Source organism: Ochotona curzoniae, unplaced genomic scaffold (assembly GCF_017591425.1).
Source record: "Ochotona curzoniae isolate NIBS_2020 unplaced genomic scaffold, NIBS_Ocur_1.0 contig_517, whole genome shotgun sequence".
Classification (NCBI taxonomy): Eukaryota; Metazoa; Chordata; class Mammalia; order Lagomorpha; family Ochotonidae; genus Ochotona; species Ochotona curzoniae.
In genome coordinates this window covers 227,993-254,641 of record NW_024466454.1, presented here as the reverse complement: position 1 = coordinate 254,641, position 26,649 = coordinate 227,993, and the positions used below count along the sequence as shown (strand labels likewise).

General features: G+C 38.3%; 1 protein-coding gene across 2 annotated transcripts in view; it reads right to left on the bottom strand.

Moving 5' to 3' along the window:
* Nucleotides 1-26,649, bottom strand: part of PIK3C2A (phosphatidylinositol-4-phosphate 3-kinase catalytic subunit type 2 alpha) — a 101,554-nt gene that overhangs the window by 27,205 nt on the left and 47,700 nt on the right. For both annotated transcript variants that reach the window (XM_040989038.1, XM_040989039.1), the window contains 9 exons: nucleotides 25,372-25,475; nucleotides 21,575-21,732; nucleotides 19,211-19,331; nucleotides 18,443-18,554; nucleotides 17,236-17,315; nucleotides 17,062-17,125; nucleotides 5,785-5,928; nucleotides 4,426-4,471; nucleotides 4,132-4,342 (listed from right to left, as the gene is read on the bottom strand). In XM_040989038.1, the coding sequence (XP_040844972.1) occupies nucleotides 4,132-4,342; nucleotides 4,426-4,471; nucleotides 5,785-5,928; nucleotides 17,062-17,125; nucleotides 17,236-17,315; nucleotides 18,443-18,554; nucleotides 19,211-19,331; nucleotides 21,575-21,732; nucleotides 25,372-25,475 (1,040 nt within the window). The remainder of the gene's footprint in view (nucleotides 1-4,131; nucleotides 4,343-4,425; nucleotides 4,472-5,784; nucleotides 5,929-17,061; nucleotides 17,126-17,235; nucleotides 17,316-18,442; nucleotides 18,555-19,210; nucleotides 19,332-21,574; nucleotides 21,733-25,371; nucleotides 25,476-26,649) is intronic.

The window sequence follows — 26,649 nt, the reverse complement described above, 5'->3', positions numbered from 1 at the left end:
TACTTGGGGAGTGAATCATTGAATGGAAGATCTTCCTCTGTTTCTCTTTCTCTCTGTATATCTGACTTTGTAATAAAAATAAATTTTTAAAAATTCATGTAAATTTTGATCATTTCAAATTTTATGAGAACAGAGAACAGACACATCAAAAGGAATAACAGGAGGAACATTTGCAGCAGATTCCAGTCTATAGGGGCACCATAATGTATTTGGCTTTAGGTTTTAGTTGAATAACATCAAACAAAGTATTCGTTTTTAGATGAATCCCAGAGAAAAGGAATATAAATGTTACTCTTTAGGCATCATTTTTCTTTACTAAGTCAGAGAAATAGCTAAGCATATTTAAATCGTGCATAGGCCTGACTTTCATTGAGCTTCCTTCTCTGTTGGGAGGCTTCCTACCATGGTGACAGGTGCTGTTGTATTCTTATCAGACATTAGTGACTTGGCTCCAACTTCCACAAGCACAGAGCTAGTCACATACAATTAAGAGCCTTAGGAACAACAGAACTGTATTCTGTAGCAGGTGTTTGACCTAGGGGTTAAATACTACTTGGGACTCTTGCACCACACACCAGAGTGCCTGCATTCTAGTCCTGGTTCTACTTTCAAGTTCAACTTGCTGCAAATGTACACCCTGGTAGAAAGCAGGTGCTCACTCAAATAAGTGGATCCCTGCCACCTACATGGGAGACGTGAATGGAGTTTCTGGCTCATGGCTTTAGCTTGGCCTCCTCGCTCTAACTGTTGTAGGCAGTTGGGGAGTTAAACAAAAACAACAACAACAACAACAACAAGTTAAAAATAATTATATCCTACTAATAATCTTACTGTGGGGATAACACATTACTCTGTTTCTGTTCATATATGCTAAGTAAACTTTAAAAATTTTTTTTTTATTATAAAGGTCATTCTACAGAAAAAGGAGATACAAAGAGAAAGCTCTTCAATCTGCTGGTTCACTCCCCCAAGTAGCTAAAACGGCTGGGGATGAGCCTCTCCAAAGTCAGGAGCCAGGAGCTTCTTCTGGGTCTCCCACATCGGTACAGGGTCCCAAGGTTTTGGGTCATCCTTGACTGCTTTCCCAGGCCACAAGCAGGGAGCTGGATAGGAAGTGGAGCAGCTAGGATATGAACCAGGTCCTATACGGGATCCTAGCAGATGCAGGGGAAAGATTTAGCCACAAGGTTACCATGCCAGGCCCTAGGTTACTGTTAAATCTTAATGTTTTAAATCTTTTGGGATCACAAAATAACTATCCTTGGCAATTTCCTCAATTTTATTACATTTGCCCTTATTTATTTCATTTTACTAGTTTTGTTTCCATATTCATTATGACTGTTTTTTGGATATCTGTTCTTTAATAATAGTGTTGCTATTTTTTGTGGGCTAGTGCTGTGGCAAAATAGCAAGTAAGCCTCCCCCTGTGGTGCCAGTTGGAGTCCCAGCAGCTCCACTTCTGACAAGATTCCTGCTAATAGCCTGGGAAACTAATGCAGGAGGACCCAAGCTCTTGAGCCTCTGCATCCACACGGGATATCCAGGAGATCCTGTCTCCAGGCTTCATACCAGCCCAGCTTTACCCACTACACCATGATACACCACTACACCATGATACAAATCCTCACAATTGCTATGCTTTTATACCACTGATTAAAGAAAAAATAATTTATAATGAAAAGATCACATTAAAAATTTAATATAAGGGACATTTCCATACAACAGATGAAGTCATTACTTGTGATTTCTACATCTCATATCAGAGTGTGGGATCAAATCCTGCCTCTACTTGCAATCCAGCTTCTTGCTAGCATCTGGGAGGCAGTGTACAATGGCACGCGCACTTGGGAAACCTGGACAGAGTTCCTGGCTTAGCCACTGTTATTGCAGGCATTTGGGGAGTGATTTAGCAAACTAAAAAACTCTCTCTTATCTCTCCCTCTGTCTTTCAAATAAATAAAACTAAAAGCTTAGTAATAAATAAATTATAAAGTGCTAAACTAAAAATGAATGGGGAAAACATCCAGAAGTCTAGTGCCATTCAGCTCTGTTTTCAAATTTCCCCAGTTCCACAGGAAAAGTAGAAAAAAATAGCAGTCTTGGACAATAAGATACTGGACTCTATGCTTGGTAGATGCTTGCAATGAAAGAATCTCAACTGAATTTCAACTGTGGTAAGGCAGCAAGGTGGAGGAATCCACCACGGGGGGAGGGAGTGGGGGGGTTGGGGAGGGGCGAGGGGAATCCCAGTGCCTATAAAACTGTGTCACATAATGCAATGTAATCAATAAAAAAAAAAAAAAGAAAAAAGAAGAAAAAAAGAACAGTCTGAAATTCATTTATTAATTAGCATAATTTCTTCTTTTAAGTTTCCTACCTTTTGTGTATATTCAGATAGGTTTTATTTGAACAACTTAAAATATCTGCAATTTTTGTAAAAACAAAGAAAACTTATTTTTAAAAGATTCATTTATTTTTCTTGGAAAGGAGGATATACATAGAGAAGCAGATACAGAGAGAAAGATCTCCCATCTGCTGATTTACTCCCCAAGTGGCCACAGTGTCCAGAGCTGAGTTGATCTGAATCCAGAAGCCAGGAACCTTATTCTGGGTCTCCCATGTTGATGCAGGGTCCCAAGGCTTTGGGCCATCCTTTCCCAGGCCACAAGCAGGGAACTGGATGGGAAGCAGAGCAACTGGGACATGAGCCAGTGTCCACGTGGGGTCCCAGCACATGTAAGACGAGGACTCCAGCCACTAGGCTATTGCTCTGGGCCCACCAAGAAAAATCTTAAAAAAAAAAAAGGACAGACAAAAAGGAAAGCAAAAAGGAAAGGAAAAGGAAAGGGAAAAGAAAGGATGGCATGATGGTGTAGTGGTTAAGGTCCTCGCCTTGCACGCCTGGGATCCCATATGGGCACTGGTTCTAATCGCGGCAGCTCCACTTTCCATCCAGCTTCCTGCTCGTGGCTTGGAAAAGCAGTCAAGGACGGCCCAATGCTTTGGGACCCTACATCCGCATGGGAGACCTGGAAGAGGCTCCTGGCTTCGCATTGGCTCAGCTCCAGCTGTTGCAGCCACTTAGGGAGTGAATCATCAGGCGGAATATCTTCCTCTCTGTATATCCACCTTTCCATAAAAATAAAATAAATCTTAAAAAAAAATTTCTATCCTCAAATACCCACAAAAGCCATTTCTGAGCAAGCTAAATAAATAAGTGCAGAACTTAATCTGAATCTCCCTGTTAGTGTCAGGGACTGAAGCACTTGTACCATCAGCTGATCATCCAGGATGCACATCAGCAGAAAACTAGATCAGAAGCAGGGAGATAGGGTTCAACCAGGTACTGTAACATGAATATCTGCCCCACAAAAGTGATTATTGGGTTGTTGCCATAGTGTAGTAGGCTAAACGTCCTCCTGCAGTGCTGGCATCCCATATGGGCATGTGTTCAAGTCCTGGTTGTTGCACTTCTGATCCAGCTTGTTGCTTGTGGCCTGGGAAAGCAGTCGAGGAAGGCTTAAGTTCTTGCATCCATTAGGGAGACCTGGAAGAAATTACTGGCTCCTGGCTTCAGAGTGGCTCAGCTTCAGCCATTGCGACCACTTGGGGAGTGAACCAGCAGATAGAAAATCTCTCTGCCTGGGCCTGGCACAGTGGCCTAGCAGCTAAAGACCTCGCCTTGAAAGCACCGTGATCCCATATGGGCGCTGGTTCTAGTCCCAGCAGCTCCACTTCCCATCCAGCTCCCTGCTTGTGGCCTGGGAAAGCAGTCGAGGATGGCCCAAAGCCTTGGGACCTTGCACCCGCGTGGGAGAACTGGAGGAAGTTCCTGCCTCCTGTCTTAGGATCAGCACAGAACGGGCCGTTGTCACTTGGGGAGTGAATCATTGGACGGAAGATCTTCCTCTCTGTCTCTCCTCCTCTGACTTTGTAATAAAAATAAATAAATTAAAAAAAAAAAGAAAGAAAGAAAGAAAATCTGTCACCCCTCCTCTTTCTGTAATTTTGCCTTTCATATAAAAATGGATGCCTTTAAAAAAAAGGATTCTTGTATATCCATCTAAGCACCAAGATAACAGTGCTTCCTGACACTTAAACTTTCATATTTTCTTCTGAACAGTTACTTACTTTGATACCCAGTTACTTGATATTCCGTGTGCAGCAAAAATAGTAAACTGGAGCTGTTCTGTTGTTGTCCATGCTTCCTTGGTGTTCCTAGAATTTTGGGCAAGGTCTGCAGGGCTCCTGCCAGAACTGGCATGGAGTCTGAGAAGATCATAAATTGCTGTAGTTAACTGGTCCATGCTCACTTGAATGGGACTCTCAGGATTTAATGAACCTACATATAAAAAAAAAAGCTAATTATGTTATATTATGCAGAAGCAATAATAATGCAAAAATTTAACGAATTTAAAGACATACCTCCAGCCGAACTCTTGTTACTGTCCCCGCCAGACAATGAAGTCACCTGCACAGATGGAAACATCAGTCAAACAAGTCATACAATATAAAACGTTAATTAAATGCTGTCTCACAGAAACCCTTCTCAGTACAAACTGCACTGTTGCATTGGAATGAAGCTAACAGTGAAGAATGCAAAGAGAAAAAATCCCAAACCAGGTAAGCATGATTTTTAGCATCAAGAAAATTAGAACTGAAAATTGCTACAATTTGTCTGCCTTGTTAACTTGAAACACAAGTGATAAAAATGCTAATATTTTATTTCTCATTAGTTGCTCTATAATTGCAAAAGGATATCCTTTAAAAAATCTAGAACTCTTATTAATGACTCAAAAAGGCTCTTACCAATTATTTAAGTTAAACTCCTCTGCCACCTACTCTACTACTTTTATCTACTGAGTAAAATGAATAAATGCCTCATATAACATTAGGACAAGGATAGCAGAAAAATTTCATATATATTAATTTCTAAAAAGAGGCATACAAGAAGAGCAACAAAAATTGCCATATAACATAGATAGGATCTCAGTAAAAATGAATATAGTCTAAGTAACATAACTTTACCTTACTTTAAACCTGACTTATGAGATCTACCTTTTCTTTCATCCTTCTGCTACAGATGCAAACATCCATAAAATCTCCATGGAAACACCAGAAGGTATGGCTTTCATTAGAAGCAACAGCTTCTAATAAGCAGAGGGGCTACCTGGCCGCTTGCAAGGGGAAAAGCCTCTGCTGCGCAGGTGTCTTGGTGCTTTCACAGGAAAGGGAGATGGCCTGAAGAACTCCCCGACTGGCAATCGATATTTCCATCCAGAGGGGTAAGTGGCAGCTAACTCTCCAGCTCTTCCAAGTTCAGTTTCTATCTCTGAACGTCAAACCAACTTAGCTAGAAACTCACAAAGCTCTTCCAATATGGTCCATCTCCAAACTAAGAGATCCTCGACCTAACTAAAGAAGTGATCAACTCAAAAGTAAAAGTCACCACACTGGTATCTGTACTAATAGTTTGTCAGTTAAGAGACCATTGTCCATATGACAACATCTGGCTGTGACACTCAATTTGGACTCCTGACTACTGCTTCATGCTAATATAGACTGGGAGTCCTGATTGAGTTCACCAATCTAGCTATTATGGGGAGTGCATCAGCAAACGTGAGCTCATTCTGTCTCTCAAATAATTTACTAAAAATTTAAAAAGTCAAAGTTAAAATGCTAAAATTTGCCCAGCAGAAGGCAAAATTTCCCAGTGTAAATGACAGACGCTCACTTAAGCATATACTTGCATATAATAGAATGGCAATTACTAAAAACACTTACTTCAGAACTTCTGCTCCTTGGAAGATTAACTGCTCTTTTAAGCTTCTTCACCGACTCTGTAATGGCAGGAGTCTCCACACCATCTAGAGCACTACAGATTTTTCTCACAGCTTTAATTACTTGATCTACTCCTCGGTGTTGGTTCTTTAAAATAGAAAGTGAATTAAGGAAAGAGGAGAAAAAAAAAACTAAGCATGTGGAATTTAAAAGATTAATTTCACCAATGAAGTTGGAATTCAGACATTTTACTTGTGCTTAAGAACAGATAATTTTTACTCTTTTGTAATTAAAAAAACTATCATAGCTTTTCATAAAATAAAGTAGGAAAAAACAAGGCTAATTTTAACTGACACAATTATTCATATGTAATTTCATATTAGAATCTAAAATAAAACAAATTATAAGCAAATTACTAAATCACTAAAAAGACTTTTACTCTCATTTTGGAATAATTTCCACAATGAAAGCAATCCTTCTATCCCTCCTACAAAAATCTGATATTGACTAAGCTCTTCAGAGGCTGGCACTGGGGACCGGGATGGGAAATGAGTCAACTTTATCACTTGCTTCTATATACAAAGATCAACTGCTTTTATCATACCCACATATAATTAATTATCATACATAAATGCACTGTAAAGTCACCCAGGTGTAAGTTTTAAATTTAAGAATTTTTCATTAAAAATTACCCTTACACATAATAAATGAACTCACAAAACTTTTTTTAAAGATTTATTTATTTTTATTACAAAGTCAGATACACAGAGAGGAGGAGAGACAGAGGGGATGATCTTCCGTCAAGTGACTGCAACAGCTGGTGCTGTGCTGATCCTAAGGCAGGAGCCAGGAACTTCCTCTAGGTCTCCCATGCGGGTGCAGGGTCCCAAGGCTTTGGGCCATCCTTGACTGCTTTCCCAGGCCACAAGCAGGGAGCCGGATGGGAAGTGGAGCTGCTGGGACTAGAACCAGCGCCCATATGGGATCCCGGTGCTTTCAAGGTGAGGTCTTTAGCTGCTAGGCCATGGTGCCGGGCCCAACTCATAAAAGTTTTATGGCAAGTACTATTAAAACGGACTGAAACTCAGCACCATACTAACCCTTAAAAATTTATATTTTTCCACCCTTGAGGCTCAGCTATAACAAACTGAGTGTTCCTTTCACCTTCAAGATTAAATGAAACAACCTCATTTTCTCCAAGACCCAGCCACCCCACAGTTCTCAGGGCCTTAAGGTCTGCCTTCCAGTTCTCTAGTTTGCTAACACTTCTGCTGTCTTTCACTCTATATTCTGCTTTCCTTCCTGTTGTTAGGGCTAGACCCTTCATTTCTTTGCCAGTTGACACAATCTTAAATCTGTCAATAGAGGGCACTACAGGACCACTGAAAACAAGCAGGAAGCAGCATACCAATCCTTTTTTTTTTTTAAATTCAGTATAAGAACCCGAGGTTATCAAAGACCAACTCTATCTGTGCCCTTAATCCAAATTCTCCTCTTTTTCTGACAGTTCTTCCTAAAGTTCTCTCTCAAGTATTTTTTGCCAATTTTAAGCCATGTGTTCCTGTGATAGCTATAACCTCCTCTCCGAAGAATCTGAATTTCAGTCTGGGATTGGGGGAAAAGTCTTATCAAGTCCATAGAGTTGCTTCACTGTTCATTTTTTCCCAGCCTAGAGCTGATGGTAGTCTTCATACACCTGCTAATTCAGGACTCACAGAAGGATTGGTCATCTTTTTTCTTAAAAGGCCAACTAATAAAAATTTTAGGCCTTATGGACCTAAATATCCATTTCAACTCTACAAATGGCGCATGACAACAGAGACCATCCATACGTAAATAACCATGACTATGTACAATAAATCTTTACTTGCAAAAACAGGCAGCAGGACAGAGTTGGTGTGCAAACCACAATAAGCCAACTCTGCCATAAAGTGCTCTTATTAGCTATTACTTACTAATTAACATGTAGTCATTTTTCCCATTGCATGTCAAATTTTGCTTTAGATAATCTCATTCTCTACTTCCTATAAAAAAGCCTCAGTCATAAATGTCTATGTAGAAAATCTGCAATATCTTCAACCTCAAACCAACCCTATTAGAACCTTATCATAACCATACCCTAACCACAACCTCCTTTGCTTAAAGCCTACACACCCTCATTGTGAACTAATTGTCCTTTGAGCTCAAAAGACGTCTACCAAACTGCTCAAAATATCTAAGAAATTCTCAGAACTACAAAGATAAAACTTTCTCAATTCCAGTGGGAATCTCTACACCATTTAAATTTCTTTCAGTTGCCCTTGATCAGCAATCTTCACTATTCCCCTTGGAATAATAAACTAAACCATTAATCCTTACCTCAAAAAACCCTATTGCCATCATAACTTCATTTTAGCAAATGAATTATATCGTATCCCTAGAATACTAAAGGTTAGGGGCAATAAAAACTCCCTGACCTCTCCCTAGAATCTATTTGAGAGAAATTAAAACATAATCTACAAAACCGTATACATGAATCTTTATACGGGCATGATTTGTGATAATCAAAATATCATCAACTTATGTTTAAATGATCCTTGTATAGCCATACAATGAAAAATTGAACAATAAAGCAGGAAAAAGAACAGACATATATATAGACATGTGTTTTAAAATTAGGTTGTGACAATCACAACTCTGCATTTTCTAAAAAGTAAAAATCAATGAATTGTATGCATACACTGAACAAATGATGCCAAGTCTCTATTCTAGATAAGATGGTTAGTGAGGAGCGCTCTGATGACAATGGGCACAAAACTTGATGCAAAAAAATTTCTGGGGAAAGAGCAGTAGTGAGAACAGTAAGTTCAAGGGAGAACAGTAAGGTCAATAGGTCTCCTATTGACAATATTTGAAAGAAAATCATCCAGAAAAAGAAAGCAGGCAGATTAGGAGGTGGGGGACAGTCTGGGCAAAGCCTTGAAGCCATAATCAGGGCAAGGCTTTGAATTCTACGTAGTAAGACTTGTAAGCAGGATTTGGAGAAAAATCATTTTAGTGGGAGCAAATACTTGGTTCACTTTCCAAACGTGGGCATTTGCTGGCACGGGGCCCAGCCAATGCAAGAAACTGGGAACGGTTCCAGGACTCCCACTCTAGGGTAGCAGGAATCCAGTTATTTCAGTCCTGACTGCTAACTCCAGAAACCAGCATTAGGAGGAAACTGGAGCCAGGAACTAGAGCCAGGCACTAGACAGAGGTACATTGGTTTAGAATGTGAGAATCTTGATTTGGGTTATATGGGACTGCTATGTTGATTAAACATTCTGGAAAGGACTGGGCATTGTGGCGGACACCACATGCTGGAGTACCTCCGACTAAGTCTCACCTTATTTGCAACTCATCTTCCTGTGAACTGGTAAGAAGCAGATGATGGCCCGAGCACTAAGTCCTCTCCTACCCACACAGGAGACAGACTGATCTTAACTGCTAGGCTAAATGCCCACCCAAAGAACTTATAAATTTTTATTTTCTTTCAAAAAGACCCTCTTCTGGCTCTGGGCTTTTCTCATTGTGCATGTGTTTTCTGCTCTTATTTCCTTAAAAATAAACGTTAGTTGGAAAAATCTTAGATGTATATATTTTAAAAATACTACACAGAATTCCAATATAATATTAAAAGAAACTGGGTTAAGCGACATCTCACATGTCAAAACATATGTAAGATTTTAATACTAATATATTACTAGCAAGTTGTACTTGTACTGGCTAACACACGAAAGAGTCAAGTCTGAGTCAAGTCAGACAAAGTTTCTTTGGGGATCCCACAAACTGAACCACTGGACTCAGAACTCCAGCCACGAGAAGAACCACACGATCTGTGGTCTGACTGTGGAGTACATGTGTCAGAACTGGCCTCCTCAGTGGCTAAGATGGTGCAGTGGACAGCATGCCCAGATGCAAATGGAGGCTATGGCAGCTCATTGGGACCTAAAGAGGACATCTAGTGCCACAGCAGAGGAAGGAGAGCAGAACAAATTGGTCAACTACCCGACCCAAACGTTGACATCCAGTATCTGGGCAAGTGGAGACTCTAAGGTGCACTAAGTCAGCTAATGGACCTTGCAACGATTTTCTTATCCTTGGATCGATAAGATCGACAGCATTTCAGAACAATCAATACCACCTGAACAGAACCCGTGGCACGTGCTCCACATCAGGGATCCTGGGATGGTATCAGGTGGCTGTTTTCCAACCCCAGGTACTGAGACATGTGGGAGGCTGGTTGTGGCTTCTCCTCTAACCTCACCCTTTCCCCAGATACAGAAGAAGAAAGAAAATTTGCAAACAATGATCCCATCCACTTTCCCCTGATTCTCGACTCTTCTCACTGTGGTCAACTGTGTAAACATCAAAAGTAAAAAAAAAAAAGAGAGAGAGAACCTGGGTTAAGTAACATCTTGCATAAGTGTGTTACATTTGTCAAGACAAATGTAAGATTTAATACCAATACATTAAGCTGACTCCAGACTATACTCAGATTTTACCAGTTTTTCCACTTGTACTTTTTTTCTTTTCCAGGATACAATCTAGGACACTGCATTTAGTATCCTTAAGAAGGAAAAAAAAAAAAAAAAACTTGGTTCACTCCCAAATGTCAGCAACAGCCAGAGCTGAGCCTGTTTGAAGCCAGTAGTGTCTTCTGGGTCTTCCACATGGGTACAGGGGCCCAAAGGTTTGGGTCATCTTCCATTGCTTTCCCAGAACATTTCTATTTGCTGGTTCACTCCTTAAACAGCCCCAGCAGTTAGCACTTGGCCGCCAAATTCAGGAGTTAAGAACTTCATTGAAGTCTTCTGTATGGGTGGCCAGAACCCAAATACTTGGCCCATTCTGTGCTGCCTTTCCCAGGCCATCAGCAGAGCTGCATTGGAAGTGAAACAGTCAGGACATGAACCAGAACCCACATGGGATGCCACTGTAACAAAGAGTTGCTCTATGTGCTATGCCACAATACTGGCCCTCGGATGTGGGCATCTTAATCAGCATCTTAACCGAAAGCTACTGCCTGGTGTAGTAGTTTATTTTTAAAATGAGGTAACTTCAGTTGCCTGTGGACTAGATATTATAGAAGAACAGGGCAGGCAATGAGAGATTAGTAAGGAACTACTGTGAATGACTAGGACTACAGTTCTGGTGCTGAAGAAAAATAGTCACGCAATGAATTATTTTCAAGGTAAAGCTGACATGAATTAAACTGAATATGGAAATGTCAAAGATCTTTTACTTGAGAAGTCAAAAATGATGTTGAGGTTTTGACCTGAATAAATGGAAGGACAGAGTTGCCAACTGTTATGGGGAAGTAATAGAGCTTTTTTGGGAGTAGGAGTTATATAGGATAACTCTGTACCTTCCTCTTAATTTTGTTCTGATTCTAAAACTGCTCTTGCATTAAACAAAAACAAACAAAAACTTTTAAAAAAGAAAAGACTAAAGGATAACTAGATACAAAGGACAATATAAAAAATTCAGTCTATACATCTTAAATTTGAGATGTCAGTTAATTGGACATTCATATAAAGATATTAATTAATGGCTATTCTTATTTGGAGTTGGGGGAAAATATCAAGGCCACATATACACATTTCAGTCAGTAGCATAAAGATATGTTAAGATGTCCTAGCATGTGAACTTAAACAGACCACAGAACTGAGCCTTGGTGACATTTTGGGGTGTAGGTGGTCAGAGAGTTAGAGATTTTAAATGGAAAAAAAAAAAAGCCTACAAGTTAGAGTGAAACGGAGGACCCAAAGCAAGTGGGAAAATCAAGATGATATCCCAGAGGTCAATTACACGGTTTAAGAAGGAAGAATCTATTGTAACAAATAATAGAGAGAGAGGAGGAATAAGTTTTAGTATTCAACTACACAGTAGAGTGATTAAGCTAGAAACTGTGTACTATATATTTCAAAATAGCCAGCAGAAAGGATTTTGCAGTGTTGTAGATGTCTGATTCTAGCATCTCATACAGGTGCCAGCTATGTCCAAGTTGCTCCACATCAGATCCAGCTTCCTGTTAATGGCCTGGGAAAAGCAGTGGAAGATGACCCAAATGTTTCGGCACCTGCTGACCACCCAGGTCAGATTCCCAGTTTAAGTTGTAACTCCTGGCTTTGTCCTGGATCAACCCTGGACATTGTGGCTTCATTGGCAGTGAGCCAGAATATGGACAATTAATATATATATATTTGATTTTTTTTTTTTTTTTACCAGGCCCAGCGGTGTGGCCTAGTGGCTGAAGTGCTTGCCTGGAGTGTGCCGGGATCCCATGTGGGCACCGGTTCTGATCCCAGCAGCTCCACTTCCCATCCAGCTCCCTGCTTGTGGCCTGGGAAAGCAGTCAAGGACAGCCCAAAGCTTTGGGACTCTGCACCCAAGTGGGAAACCTGGAAGAAGTTCCTGGCTCCTGGCTTTGGATTGGCACAGCACCGGCAGCTGCGGTCACTTAGGGAGTGAGGAGGATCTTTCTGTCTCTCTTCTTCTCTGAATATCTGACTTTGCAATAAAAATAAATCTTTAAAAAAAAATTTATTTTTTATTGGAAAGGGAGATTACAGAAAGAAGGAGATACAAAAATAAAGATTTTCCATCCACTGGTTCACTCCCCAAGTGGCCACAATTGCCAGAGCCGAGCCGATCCAAACCAGGAGCCAGGAGCTTCTTTCTGGTCTTATACATACATGGGTATGGGGTCTCAAGGCCTTGGACAATCCTCTACTGCTTTCCACAAGCGGAGGACCTGGATGGGAAGCAGAGTAGCTAGGACACGAACTGGTGTCCATACGGGATCCTGGTGTGTGCAAGATGAGGGTTTAACCACTAGGCTAACACACTGGGTCCAATAAATCATTTTTTAAAAAGTTATTTTAAATGTTCTCACCATAAAGAAGTAAGAAATGTTCCAGGAAATAGACATGCTAAACTTTTATTTTATTTGATACTGTAAAATATATGCACATATCAAAATTTAACACAGTACACTGAAAGCAAATACCATTTTTTGTCAATTAATAATAAAAATTTTTAAAAAGCACAGACATACAAATCTACATAAAGGTTGAGAAAAATAAAGACTAAGCTGACTACTGGACTTGGGATCACAGATGTCTTTGCTGATCTAAATATGTACAGTTCAGGGAAGTGCTAAGACTGAAAGCCTGATTAGAATGGGAAAAAAGGAAAACAGGAAATGAATATTACAAAACCAGTTAACTTTAAGTAGTTCTGTCACAAGAAAAACAGAAATGGTATGGCCACTGCAGAGGAATGTGCAATCTTTTGCTTTATTTAACTAACTTTTCCACTTGCACTGATCAACCTGTTGATCTCATGTAATCTCATAGCTACAAAATATGGTTTACATTCTGATTTCCTAAGTTATTCCCTCTAACTTGGAACGCCGACAGAAAATGCTAAATCCCTAAAAATTGCCTATTCAGCATCTTTTTAGGATGCATAACATTCATTTCAAATATAATGTCCAAAATTGAATTTTTGATCTTCCTCAAATCTCTACTTCTCAGTTTTCATACTGAAAATTCCAGCTGCTCAGATAGAACATTTTGAAAGTTACCATAAATCCCTCTCTCTCTTCACATTCCACAGCCAATCTATAGATAAGTTCTCTAAACATTAGCTTCAAATTCCACCACAGAATTTAGTCCTACATCGTCACCACTTGTACGTGCAATCTCCTCTCCACTTCCTGAAAAACATATGCCTTGTTGATTTGTGACGCAGGTAGACACTGTTTTGAGCACAAACTCGCCTAGAACACTCTGCATGCACACACGCCAGCAGTGGGCAAAAGCTGATGAAGCTCAGAGGCAGGTGTTGTTCTTAAGCTACTAAATTCAGATGATGGAGGTCATTAAAGAGACAGCAGCAGCCAGGGGAGGACAGAGAACTAGTGCCAAACGTCTGAGAATGAAAGCTGCATTGACAAGGGCCAAGCTTGGCAAGGCCGGAGCCCCAGGCAGCACACATTCCTAAGACGACTGGACGCAAGTTCTGTTCTCTTCCACCCTCAGAGCATGCGATGATCCGCCTGAGGACCTCCTGGTTGGGATGCAGATAATTCAGTAGATCCACAAATGAATGAAATTAACATAAAGTACTGTTCCACAAACAAATGTCACCAGGACAGGCACTGTAATGACCCCATTCTCTCAGAGACAGGATTTCTTTGCTCTGCTTTCAAAAAACTTCTGTGTTTTCTTTTCTCCTTATATGTCATCCCTTCTCCAAACCCCATTCATTCCGCCCTGGCAGCAGCAGATTGGTTTACTCTTGCCTGTCTCCCTCACTCTATTGCAGCTATAAAGGCCTAAACAGACCATATAAATTTCTTCCTGGTATGCTACTTCTCCCTCTCCTTCCTTTAGCTCTTCACTACCATTCATGTTTTCAACGAGGCCTTCTCTGAACACTCTATTCAAAATTTCAATATTATCTTCCTCCTTTTTCCCTCTCACTTAGCACTTATTATTTACCTCTCTTTCTCATCCACATATCCATACCCCACCCAATACTAACACAATGACACTTCAAAGCATTCACAGAAAATGGAATTAAAAACTAAATTTAGAGATGGGCATTTGGCTTAGTGGGTACTGGTTAGAGCCCTCGCTGTTCCACTTCTAATCCAGCTATGTGCTAATATGCCTGGGAAAGCAGCAGCTGCTGGCCCAAGTGTTTTGGGTCCCTGAACCCACAAAGACCAGTAAGAAGCTCCTGGCTTCAGACCAGTCCAGCTCCAGCTGTTGAAGTCACTTGGGTAGTGAACTGGTAAAAGATCTCTCTCTCTCTGTAACTCTGCCTTTCAAAGCAATAAATAAATCTTAAAAACAAAAACAACAACAACAAAAGACACCAATTAAGGACACCCATGTCCCCTTATCTCAGTGCCGTGAGTTTCAAGTCCTGGATCCACTTTCCCTTCACTTTTGAGGGAGGCAGCAAGTGATGGTTCAAGTGTTGGGTTGCTATCACCTCCATGACATATGTGGATGGAATTCCAGCATCCCAGCTTTGGCCTGGCCCAGCAGATGGAACCCTCTTTCTTTACCTCTGTTTCTGCCTCTCAAATATAAAGAAGTAAATTTTAAAGGATGGCTAGCTTAAGGGAAAGGTGAGAGATTTCTTTTTGCTGCAAAGATATGCTGAAACCCATGTATATGAGGGCTCTTCAAAAAGTTCATGAAGACTGTGAATTATCAAAAATCTATCATGGATTTTAAATTTATCCACTAAAATAAACTTACCTTTTAATTCAATTTATTCGTGAACACTTTGAAGCACATGTGCACGTGCGCATATTCCTAGTTTATTTGATAGCCTATCTCACCAACTACAAAACAAATTACTTGGAGGCAAGGAGTATGGTCTCCTTCTTTCATTGCCACACATGACAAGATTTTTAGTAATAAGATATTCAATGTAAGAATATGCTTATATACTAAAAAATTGGAAGTCTTCCTATACACTTTCCTCTTATATTCAATCACCAACCAAATCTTACCAATTTTATTCCCCAAATAATAATTTTATACCCCAAATATTGTTAATTAGTTTCCTCCTTTTCAGTTTCAACACAGTCATTATCTTTCACTGAGACTACACATGGGGGGCCCAGCCCAATAGCCTAGTAGCTAAAGTCCTTGTCTTGCACGCGCCAGGATTCCATATGGGTGCAAAGTGTATCTGGCTCCTGGCTTCTGACCGGCTCAGCTCCGGCCGTTGGAGCCACTTAGGAGAGAGAGCTAGTGGATGGAAGATCTTTCTCTCTCCTCATCTCTGTAAATCTGACTTTCCAATAATAAATAAATAATTAAATAAATAAGTAAATTAATAACAATTAAAAAAAACACGGAGCTGGGACATTTTCTGAACTGACTAATCCTCTACTTCCAAGCACCCGCATACCACATGGGACTAGTTTGTGTCCAGGCTGCTCCACTTCCCTTCCAGTTCCCTGCTTATGACCTGGGAAAGCAAAGGAGGATGGCCCAAAGCCTTGCGACCCTGTGCCCAGAGACCCAGAGGAAGCTCCTGACTTTGGGTCATCAGCTCCAACTGACGCAGCCATTCAGGGAGTGAACCAGCAGATCGAAGGTCTTTTTTCTGTCTCTTCTCTCTGTAAATTTGCCTTTCCAACAAAAACAAATCTTAAACACACACACACACACACACACACACACACACACACACACACACACACAAAACTCTGAAACCAAATCTGTCGCCTTAAATCAAACTTTTACAGTTTGGTCAGAGTGATTTCAGAGTCTAAGATTAAGTAAGTCAGTCACCCCCTGTTACCCTCTAATCCTTGCCTAACAGTACCTTAGTTAGCTAGTGTAGGGCTTAGCCTTTTTTTCCTATGAAAAGGCCAGCAATAAACAATGTAGGCTTTTTAGGTTATAGTGTCTCTGTTTCAGTTCCTACTGTTGGAATACAAATGCCAACAACAAGGACAACATGTAAACAAACTACGTTATGCTCAAAAACCTGTCTTCACAGAAACAGAAAGTGGACTAAGGCCGAATATGGCTCCCTGACCTAGAAGATACAGTAAAACTCCTTAACATGGATTACAAATTATAAATTGACATAACTTTGGTTTAGTTATGTCTACTATGACTCTTAATTTTCTTTTCACACATTACACCCTAATACAGAACTGTTCATACTTCCATACAATGATCACATCTGTGTGCTTGTTTGTTTTCTGTTCTCACCTTTCTTCTGACTAACTCACAATCTCAACTGTGAGCTGGCTCAAGAACCACCCCTCCTAGGAAGCCTTCCTTGAACATTTCAACCGGGTAAGGTACTCTTTCTTGCTCTATCAAAAACTCGAACGAATCCCTGTATGTTAATTTTATGATACCACATTGCTATATTGTTTAAATTCTCCATCACTAATTTTCAAGTTGCTCATAGGCAGGGATGTGGTCATTCGTTTTTAAAGCTCAAGTACCTAGTATATAGTAAGATTCCTAGAAATGTGATTTAACTAGAAGATTCCTTCTAGTAATAAAACTAAAGGGGAGTAAACACGTGGACTCCAGCATTAGTGAGAATTCTGGTTAGTCAGTAGGTCAGAAAATAAGACAGCAAATATCAACAATGTAACTTAAAATGTCTCAAAATATTTAATCCAATGTCATCACCAGAATTTAAAATAGAAAAAGAAAGAATAATGACTAAGTCATTACGCAAAATGTTTTCAAGACTTACTTCTGTTTGAAGAGCAAGTTTCACTTGGCTGTGATAGGAATCTAAGAGTTCTTCAACAGGATGTCTGAAACAAAGAACCATCATTGTGGCTAAAGGATACTACATTAAAAAAAAAAAAGATTGTTTAAATCACCAAAAAATTTTTATGTGTGTAAAAATCTTCAGATACATTACCTTGTCATAACTTCTTTATATGGTTTCTCTATTTGATACAGGTATTTGTTTAAATCCACAGGTGTTTCATCATCTTCCGCCTAAACACACAAGTGTACATGTCAAGATGAGATATACATTTTGCTCCTTTATTTTTCTAAATCAAATATGATTAAACATGATGGAAGTGATTTTTCAGAATTAAATAAAATAAACATAAAATTTCATCAGAATTAGCCATTATCTATAAATGACTCAGAAAAAAAGTAAGTAAATATTCTGGAAAAAAAAAAGGGTTGATTTGGTTTTGAAACGGAAAACATAAAATACTTTTTAAGTCTAGTTTCTGATCTATAAATAACTCTTAATGCAAAAACGACTTGCGTTCTAAATATAGAGTACACTTTTAAATATGGTTGGCAATCAAATAAAGGTGGGGACCAGATGGGAAAGAGATCATCTGAATTGTTGCTTTCTTTTTCCAATGATACCATCAAGTTTTTTTCCATTCCCTCTCATCTCCCAAAAAACAAAGCACCAGCCTCTTTTGCCATTCCATATTATGAAAAATCATCATCCCTTAGGAAAGTGAAAACAGAAGTTACCATTAATTACCAAAATGTACTGAATTTCATAAAACAGTTTTCACCCAACTGAAATAAATTCCACCAAAGAGTAAAGATCAAACAAAAAAGTGGAAATGGCTGATATTTTTTCATCCAAAATACTCACAAATGAATAATTTTCTTCAGAGAGCAAATCTTCACTTTCAAATTCATGGAAAGTTTAATATACAGTAAATCAATGCCTAAACTTGCATTTTACTTTGCCTTAACCTCAAAGAAAGTACTAAATGTTCTAAAACAGAATAACAGCTTTCATCTTGTGAAAAAATAACTGTTCCATTTGGTGTACACGTTAACTTTTTCTTTCCCCAACTCATAGTATTAAAATCTTTCCTTTTTCCTTTTTCCTGACATTTTCACTCTTGTGAAACTATTTTATAACATACTCAATTTTCATTTCTCCACTTTGACGTTCAATATACCTCTAGCTCTGAATGTGCTAACTTACCTTCCATTAGCTGCTAAAGACTTTTGTTGAAGATAAGTTGATAACTCCAGACTAATCCAGGAATCTTAGAAAATGTGCAAACTTAAAAATGGCTAATAAATAGAATTACTCAAATTCAACTAACTCAAGTCAGTTTAAAGGGGTATACACTTACTGTTCTAGCCAAATTTTGGCACATTGCATTGCAGGTCAATAGTTGTAGTTTAATCTCTGTGTCCCATTTTCGGCAGTTCTGAATATGTTCGTGACTTCCAAGACAATGATTACTGTTAAGAAACAGTAATTATTCACAGTACTATTCTAGTCAAATGAAAAATTGTAGAGGTAGGGAATAAAATAGATATTGAAGAGAACGGTAAAATAAGAGAATTTTCTAACCAAACACTAACATTTTAAAAAAAATCATTCTATATGAAGAAAGACAAAAAGCAAAGAGAAAGAAGAAAACAAGAAGAGTAAGGACATTTCCAATGGCCTAAGAATAAGATCTGTAAAACAACTAGACTAAATGCTACACATAAAAAAGTTACCTGATTAAGAAAAAAAATAATGGTGTTCTGGCAAGCAAAAGGAAATAACAAGCTGAGTACTGTATGCAGAGTTAACAATACTCAATGGAGAACAGTACAAAAGGAAAATAGAGTATGGAATGATGTAACTATCAATTTAATAGCACAAAAATCTTCCTGTATGAAGCTATTAGGTTCTTGAAGAATATTATATCTTATTTATCTCTGAAATTTTATTACTATATTATTTTAGACATAGGACTTTTCAACATAAGCTTATAAACCCAATGCAGCAATTAAATAGGACTCAATGTATTTCTGGAATATAAATTTAACTTGAAGCATTTGTAATTTAAGTCATTAAAAATGAAATTTCCAAAGCTGTTATTAAGTATTTAAGTGAATAAACTTACTTCTGCAGTACCTCCTCTTGACCACAAACTTTCAGAACATAGCTGCCAACATCTATTTGATTCAAGTCATCATGGACCCAGCAAAGGGCTTGCATTATAATGATTTCTACAGTAGAACTCACTGTAAAAGAGTTAACCATTATTTCCATTTTGCTTATTTATCACTCAGGGTATACCTATCCATACTGTATGACTTTTAAGACAACACTGTAAAACAAAAGTAAAACATCTCAAATGCAGGCTAAAATTTTCTAATGGTCACACTGAAAAAAGAGAGGTAAAATTAATTGTAATAATATTAACATAATACATTCAAAATATTTTTAAGTATTCAAAAATTACTGATATTTTACATTGCAACTAACACTTGTAATATTTTACATTTAAACTAACTTTGATATTTCTCATTAGAGATATACATAACAGACATGCATTCATAAATAATCAATTACTTTGTTCTTCAACTTCAGTACTACCTTAGTTTACTGCGTATCTAGTTATATAAGATTGCCCATCTAAAATGGTTTTATAGTTCTTTCAAGATCTCCCATCTAAAATTTGAAATATGTTTAAAAAACAATGTTTCTTTCAAAAACTAGAAGACTGACTGCTATTGTTGGCTAATATTTCTGTTTCAGATTTCTATTTTTTATAAGGCCTCCAAAAGCATGAGAACCAGAAAAAAAGTATCCAAGCATTGGAAATATTTCTAGTTATAACCACCAAAGTAAAAAAATTGCGTAATTCTTGGGTCAAAATTGTTCAAGTCCCATTAAAATAACATACACTGTAAAATGCAAAAAACTCTGAAAGAAGTAATATTAAAAAAAATAATAACAAAAAACGTGCTACAGACTTTGGTGATAAAAGGATCTTCGGCCCGATGATTCACTCCCCAAGTGACTGCCATGGCCAGTACTGTGCTGATCTGAAGCCAGGAGCCAGGATTAGCTGATTCAGCCATTTTGGCTAATGGGGAGTGAACCAGTGGACAGAAGAGCTTTCTTTCTGTAAATCTGACTTTCCAATAAAAAAGCGCTTGCCTTTTTTTTTTTTAAGATTTATTTTTATTATTTTTTCATTGGAAAGGCGGATATACAGAGAGGAGAGACAGAGAGGAAGATCTTCCGTCTGATGAGTCACTCCCCAAGTGAGCGCAACAGCCAATGCTATGCAGGTCCAAAGCCAGGAGACTTCTGGGTCTCCCACGCAGGTGCAGGGTCCCAAAGCCCTGAGCCGTCCTCAACTGCTCTCCCGGGCCACAGGTAGGGAACTGGAAAGGAAGCAGGGCTGCCGGGAGAGAACTGGCGCCCATATGGGATCCTGGGCCTGCAAGGCGAGGAGGACCTTAACCACTGTGCCACGGCGCCGGGCCCGCCTTTTTTTTTTTTTTTTAAGATTTACTTATTTTTATTGGAAAAGCAGATATACAGAGAGGAGTAGAGACGAAGAGGAATATCTTCTGTCCAGTGATTCACTCCCCAAGTGAGCGCAATGGCTGGAGCTGAGCCAATCTGAAACCAGGAGCCAGGAGCCCCTTCCAGGTCTCCCATGCGGGTGCAGGGTCCCAAAGCTTTGGCCGTTCCTCTACTGCTTTCCCAGGCCACAAGCAGAGAGTTGGATGGGAAGTAGAGCAGCCTGGATGAGAGCCAGCGCCCATATGGGATCCCAGTGCATTCAAGGCAAGGACTTTGGCCACTAGGCCACTGCGCCGGGCCGAATAATTCATTATCTTTCTAAAAGGACCTGGCAAGATATTTGGAATTTTAATATCCAGTAGTTTATAAATAAGCATTTACGAATTGACATAAAATGGGAAGGGGGAAAGAATTAGGTTATAATTATAACTTTCAGGCCAAGTGTCACTGATTTTTCAGGGAACATGTATTTAAAAGATAACCTTTTTTTCCACTAATCCTAACCAGAAAATTATCATATGCACACTCTTAGGAAAGAACACCTGATGATTACAAAGTTGGTTTATTAATAAAATAAGGAGTGAGCACCTGGCCTAGTATTTAGGTTGTACCTGGATCTCACAGTAGAATGCCTGGGTTTGGAACCAAGCTCTGTATTCTAATTCTAACTTCCAGGTAATGTGGACCTGGGGAGCACTGGCGACACTTCACGTAAATGAGTTCTTCCACTCAACTACGAAACCTGGCTCAACATTTCTGGCCCCTGGGCCCAGCCCCAATAACTGAGGCATGTGATGAAACAGAAGACAGGAACTCACTTTCTTTCTCTTATTCCTTTCAACTAAATAAATACAAATCTTCAAGTAAGAATGATAAACATTGCATTTTAAACACTTTCCTCCTAAACAGAGCAAAGCAAAATGCCAAAGGCAAGCACCAAACCTACCATCACAGGTAAAAGTAACTGGTAGTTGAAATCCTTCAATTTCAATGGAGACCTTCACACTAGCATTTTCTCCACAGAGGTTTCTTTGCACTGTGACTGGACTTAACAAATAGCCCGGATTTGTGCAGTGACTGGTATATGGAAATTTGGCCTTCAATCTGTCCACAAACAAACAAACAAACAAATAATTTTTTTTGAAAGCTGCATTTGAGAGCCCTAAACAAGGCTTCACATGTTTATTTATAGCCAGTCCGTTCTGTGATTGCCCAACTCTAGAAGACCTACAACAAATGAACATCTATCAAAAATTCCAAATGGCAGCATTTATCTTTTAAATAAAAAGGATCTAGGGACTGGAAGAGATGAATTCCTGCCAGGATATGTTGGTAACACCATCAACATTACCCAAGCATACACTGGAGAAACGGCATTAAATGAGGTTCCCTGCTTCTGACTCTTATGCCACACAGTACAATTACCCCAAATAGCATTGATTTTAATTTAATGAATTACCAATATAGGAAATTTAGCTCCCAAATTGTAAAAGGCAGAGGTAAGTTTGTCCTTTAAAAAAGTTTTTTTCCCTAACAATTTTTTTTCCTTACAAACATTATTTTTGGTTCTGGGTACTGAAAAACAAAAACAAATAAACAAAGACAACAGGTTTTTGTTGCACCACAAAGGCTTTTTTTCATCCCTCCAAAATGATGTCTAAACCTTGGAGAAGTGAAAGAACATGTGAAGGTATTCACGGCATTCACAAAAGCAAGGTGGTGGAATTCTCAATATAATGAACATGGTGTATGGCTCATCTCCAGCCAGCACTGCCGTTCTCAGAACCAAAGGGGGCACTGATGCTGTCCTCAACTTGTGCATTTACTTTAACTGACTTTTTTTTTTGTAGTTTGAAAAACAGGTTCCAGCCTTCGCATTTGTTTCAGGTCTACTAATGGAATACACGTTTGTTTTGTGGGTTCCATAGTTCAGGAAATTTATTATCTGCGTGTATCCACTAAAATCTTACCATGTGCTCAGTCAAGCTAAACTTCTATATAGATAACCAAATCACCTAACACTGAAGGCCAGAGGAAGACAGAAATGAAAATTTTAAAAGATTTTAATTGGATTAACATCATTTCAAGAAAGAGTACACTTAGTATTGTTTAAAACAAAATTAATTAGGTGTAGATATAAAGCCCGACATTATTATAGTGCTGAAACATTAGATCTGAATTATGCATGAAGAAAAGAGACTAGAAAGCTATTCAAAAAAAGACCAAGTACAGAGCAGTTTCTCATCCTGAGGCTCATACATAAAACAGCAAAAAATGCTTGCTGGTATTTAGCATACTTAAAATAACTTAATTTGAATCTATAACTTGCAGATATAATGAGCTTAATCAACTATGATAAATATGAATCAAAAGAAAAGAAAAAATAAAAATATGTAGTAATAAATTAGTACCAAATCCTTCAGAAGATTAATTCAATTATTTCACAAAAACAACAAAAAACTAACTATTCCTAAGTTTTGCTTTTTAAACATTTATTTATTTTTGTTGGAAAGCCAGATTTACAGAGAGAAGGAGAGACAGAAAGATTTCCCATTTACTGGTTCACTTCTCAACTAGTCACAAAGGCCAGAACTGAGCCAATTCAGAGCCAGGAGCCAGGAGCTTCTTCTGGGTTTGCCATGTGGGTACAGGGTCCCAAGGCTTTGGACCATCTTCCATGGCTTCCCCAGACCACAAGCAAGAAGCTGGTTGGAAGTGGAGCAGCTGGGACATGAATTGGCACCCAAATGGGACCCCAGCGCATGCAAGGTGAGGACTTTAGCCATTAGGCTACCAAGCCGGGCCCTATTCCTAATGATTAGGAAATTTTAATCATAGACTAATATTAACTACAAGCAAAAATATCTTGACAGTTTCTTCTTCTTTATCATTTTTTTTTTTAAAGATTTCTTTGTTTTTATTGGAAAGGTAGATTTACAGAGAGAAGGAAGGACAGAAAGGAAGATATTTCATCCACTACTTCACTCTCCAATTGGCTGTACTGGCCAGAGCTGAACCAATCTGACGCCAGGAACAAGGAGACCCAGAAGAAGCTCATGGCTTTGCATTGCCACAACTCTAAGCAATGTGGCCAATTGGGGAACCAGCAGGTGGAAGAGCTTTCTTTCTGTTCCTCCTCCTCTCTGTAAATCTGCCTTTCAAGAAAAATAAATAAATGTTAAGATTAAAAAAAAAATGAATCCTCATATATTACAAAAAATAAAAACAGTCAAATGTAGGAGGAGAAGAAAATCCAGGAAGCCAAATTTTCAAATTGTCAAACTGTAATGTAGCAGTTACTCAACACAGTCTGACAGAAAGTTATGTAGTGCTTGTTTTAGGAAGAAAATTTAAGAAACAGGAAACAAAAATACAAATTATTTCCAAACCATGACACAATGGCATGATGGCAGAACTAATTTCTAACGCATGCAGTTTGAATATTAACTCACATAAATGTCCCTTCTTTTTTAAATGCCTCCTGAAAAATTCAAGAAACAAGCCAGTTATGAATAACATAGGCCAAGAAAAATCGCTCCATTTATAGTCACCTCCCAAGTGTTCTAGGGAAAGTAAGTGTTAGTTAAAAGGTAACATAAAGGAAGTTGAATTTTAATGAAGCATTAACACCAAAAAACCCAAGTTAAATGTTACTAAGGTCTTTAACATTAAGATGATGTATATACCCCAAAAAGATTGAGAACTCCAAACACTGATATGCGTAAGGCAGACCACACCAAGGAAAACTCTAGATTCAGAATAAATCTCCAAATGGTGAAGTGGCAGATCTCATCCCTGCAGGCACAGTGTTAATTGTTCCACTGTTCTTGCCATAAAATTTGCTATCTGGCTGGCTGAGAGGACTGCATTTTTTCTCTGTTAAATAAGATCATTATTATATGCGTGAAGTTTAAGCTACCAGTGGCTTTAGTTCTGGTTTCAGAAGCCCCATCTGCAACAAATGAAAATGAAGCTAATGTGCATGGAGGAAGAAAGAAAAGAGTGAAAAAAAGTCTGAAGGGAGAAGATATGATATACAGTATATGAATTCCTGGATCTTGTTAAACTCTGCCCCATCCTTCCTCTTTCTGCTAATTGGGTTGGTGAGCCAATACATGGCTCTTCCTGGTTTCAGTCACTTCAAGATAGGTTTCCAGTATATTCAACATAAGCCCTAACAAGACAGTGATGCAGCAAAAAGGAAAACACAGTTAACTAGAGGCAAAGGAGATCTGGCACTGCTGCTAAACAGCTGAGCAAGCATTGTAGGTATCTTCTCTGGATCTCCTTACTTATAATGAATATTTATTACACATACTGAAGACTGAAATATTTATTATCTTAGAATGTCTTTTTCTAATCTGCAGAATATATTTGTGCTCCTAATCTTTCCTGTTACCACCTCATGAATATGTTGAATGCTAACAAATATTAATACTACAAATAGGCATTTCCCAAATGTGTTGAAATCTATATATAAACCTTATTAATAAAGGACCTGGTTAAAAGACAATCAGAAATGTGCCGCCTGACTTCAATTTTTTTTCATCTAACTATTCAGAAAACAAGTAAAGATATTCAACTGTAGTTTGTGATAATGTGCTAATCAACTACAGTTGACTTCAAATTTTAGCCAAAGGAAAACAAAATTTTAGATTTATGAATTAGTATTAATAAAGTTTTCAAGCTGCTTTTTCAATGAGTATTTAAAAAATTTACAATTTGCAAAGAAAAATTCCTTACTTTGTAATAGATTGACAAAAAGCTGCCACCTCCTCGTTCTGTACTTCAATTTCTTGTAGAAGAGAACTTCCAGTTGGCAAACTACTGGTCCCATTTGGGTCTTTCTGTAATTAAAAAAGTGTTTTTATTTTAAAACTGAAAGATCCCCAAAATACTACATATCATTGAACAAATGCAATTTTAATGAAAAGATATACAAAGCTGTGGAAGCTTAATTATATCAGCAACAAAACTTTAAATTATTAATTTCCACCTTTGTAAAAGTAATGCCAACTAAATCTTGCTTTAGGTTCACGGCTTTTGTTTGCTCAAGTGTAGAAGCTGACTGTATTAGTAACAATAACAGATTGTATTAATTAGTAGTGCTAAAGACTTTTCTGTTCAAAATTGTACTGAAGGTTACATTTTAGAAAGTGAATACATATCAAATGAAATTCAAGGTTTATGCACTGTCTTAAGAAAATGAAGAGATCAAGCTCATGTAGGTCCCCAATAATAGAGCAGAAATTTTTTTTTAAGATTTTATTTTTATGCGAAAGTCAGCTATACAGAGAGGAAAATCTTCTGTCCATGATGCTTGATTGAGCTTAAGCCATTTACATTCAGGGTTAATATGAATGGGTGGTAATTTGGTCCTGTCATTTTAGCAACAAATTGTTCACTGATTTAGTCTTCTGTTGTCACTAATTTACTGGGATGTTCTTCACGTTTGTCTTTGGTTTTGTTCAGTGCTATTTCTTTTCTTAGTCAAGAGAACATCTTGAAGTATCATTTGTAGGGCAGGTTTGGAAGAGGCAACTTCTTTTAACTTTTCTTTATTGTGGAAGAATTTTTGTTTCATTTTCAAAGACAAAATAAAGCTTTGCTGGATATGTTATCCTGGGCCAGCAAATTTTTGCTTTTAGAATCTGGAATATGTCGCTCCATTCTCTTCTGGCCTGTAGAGTTTCCTGTGAGAGGTCTCCTGTGAGATTAATTGGCATTCCTTTATATGTCAACTGATTTTTTTCACGTGCACATTTAAGGATCTTTCCTTATGTCCAATTGAAGAGAGCTTGATCATCATGTGTCATGGTGAAGATTCCTTTTGGTCAAGCCTGTTGGGAGTTCTGTGCCCCTCTTGGATGTTGTTTCCCAAATCTTTCTCCAGATTAGCGAAATTTTCCCTTATTATTTCATTGAATACAACTGTAATCCCAGCTTCTCTTTCTGTATCTTCTAGGACTCCCATAACTCTTATATTTGGCCTATTAATAGTGTCTTTCAATTCTTGAATAT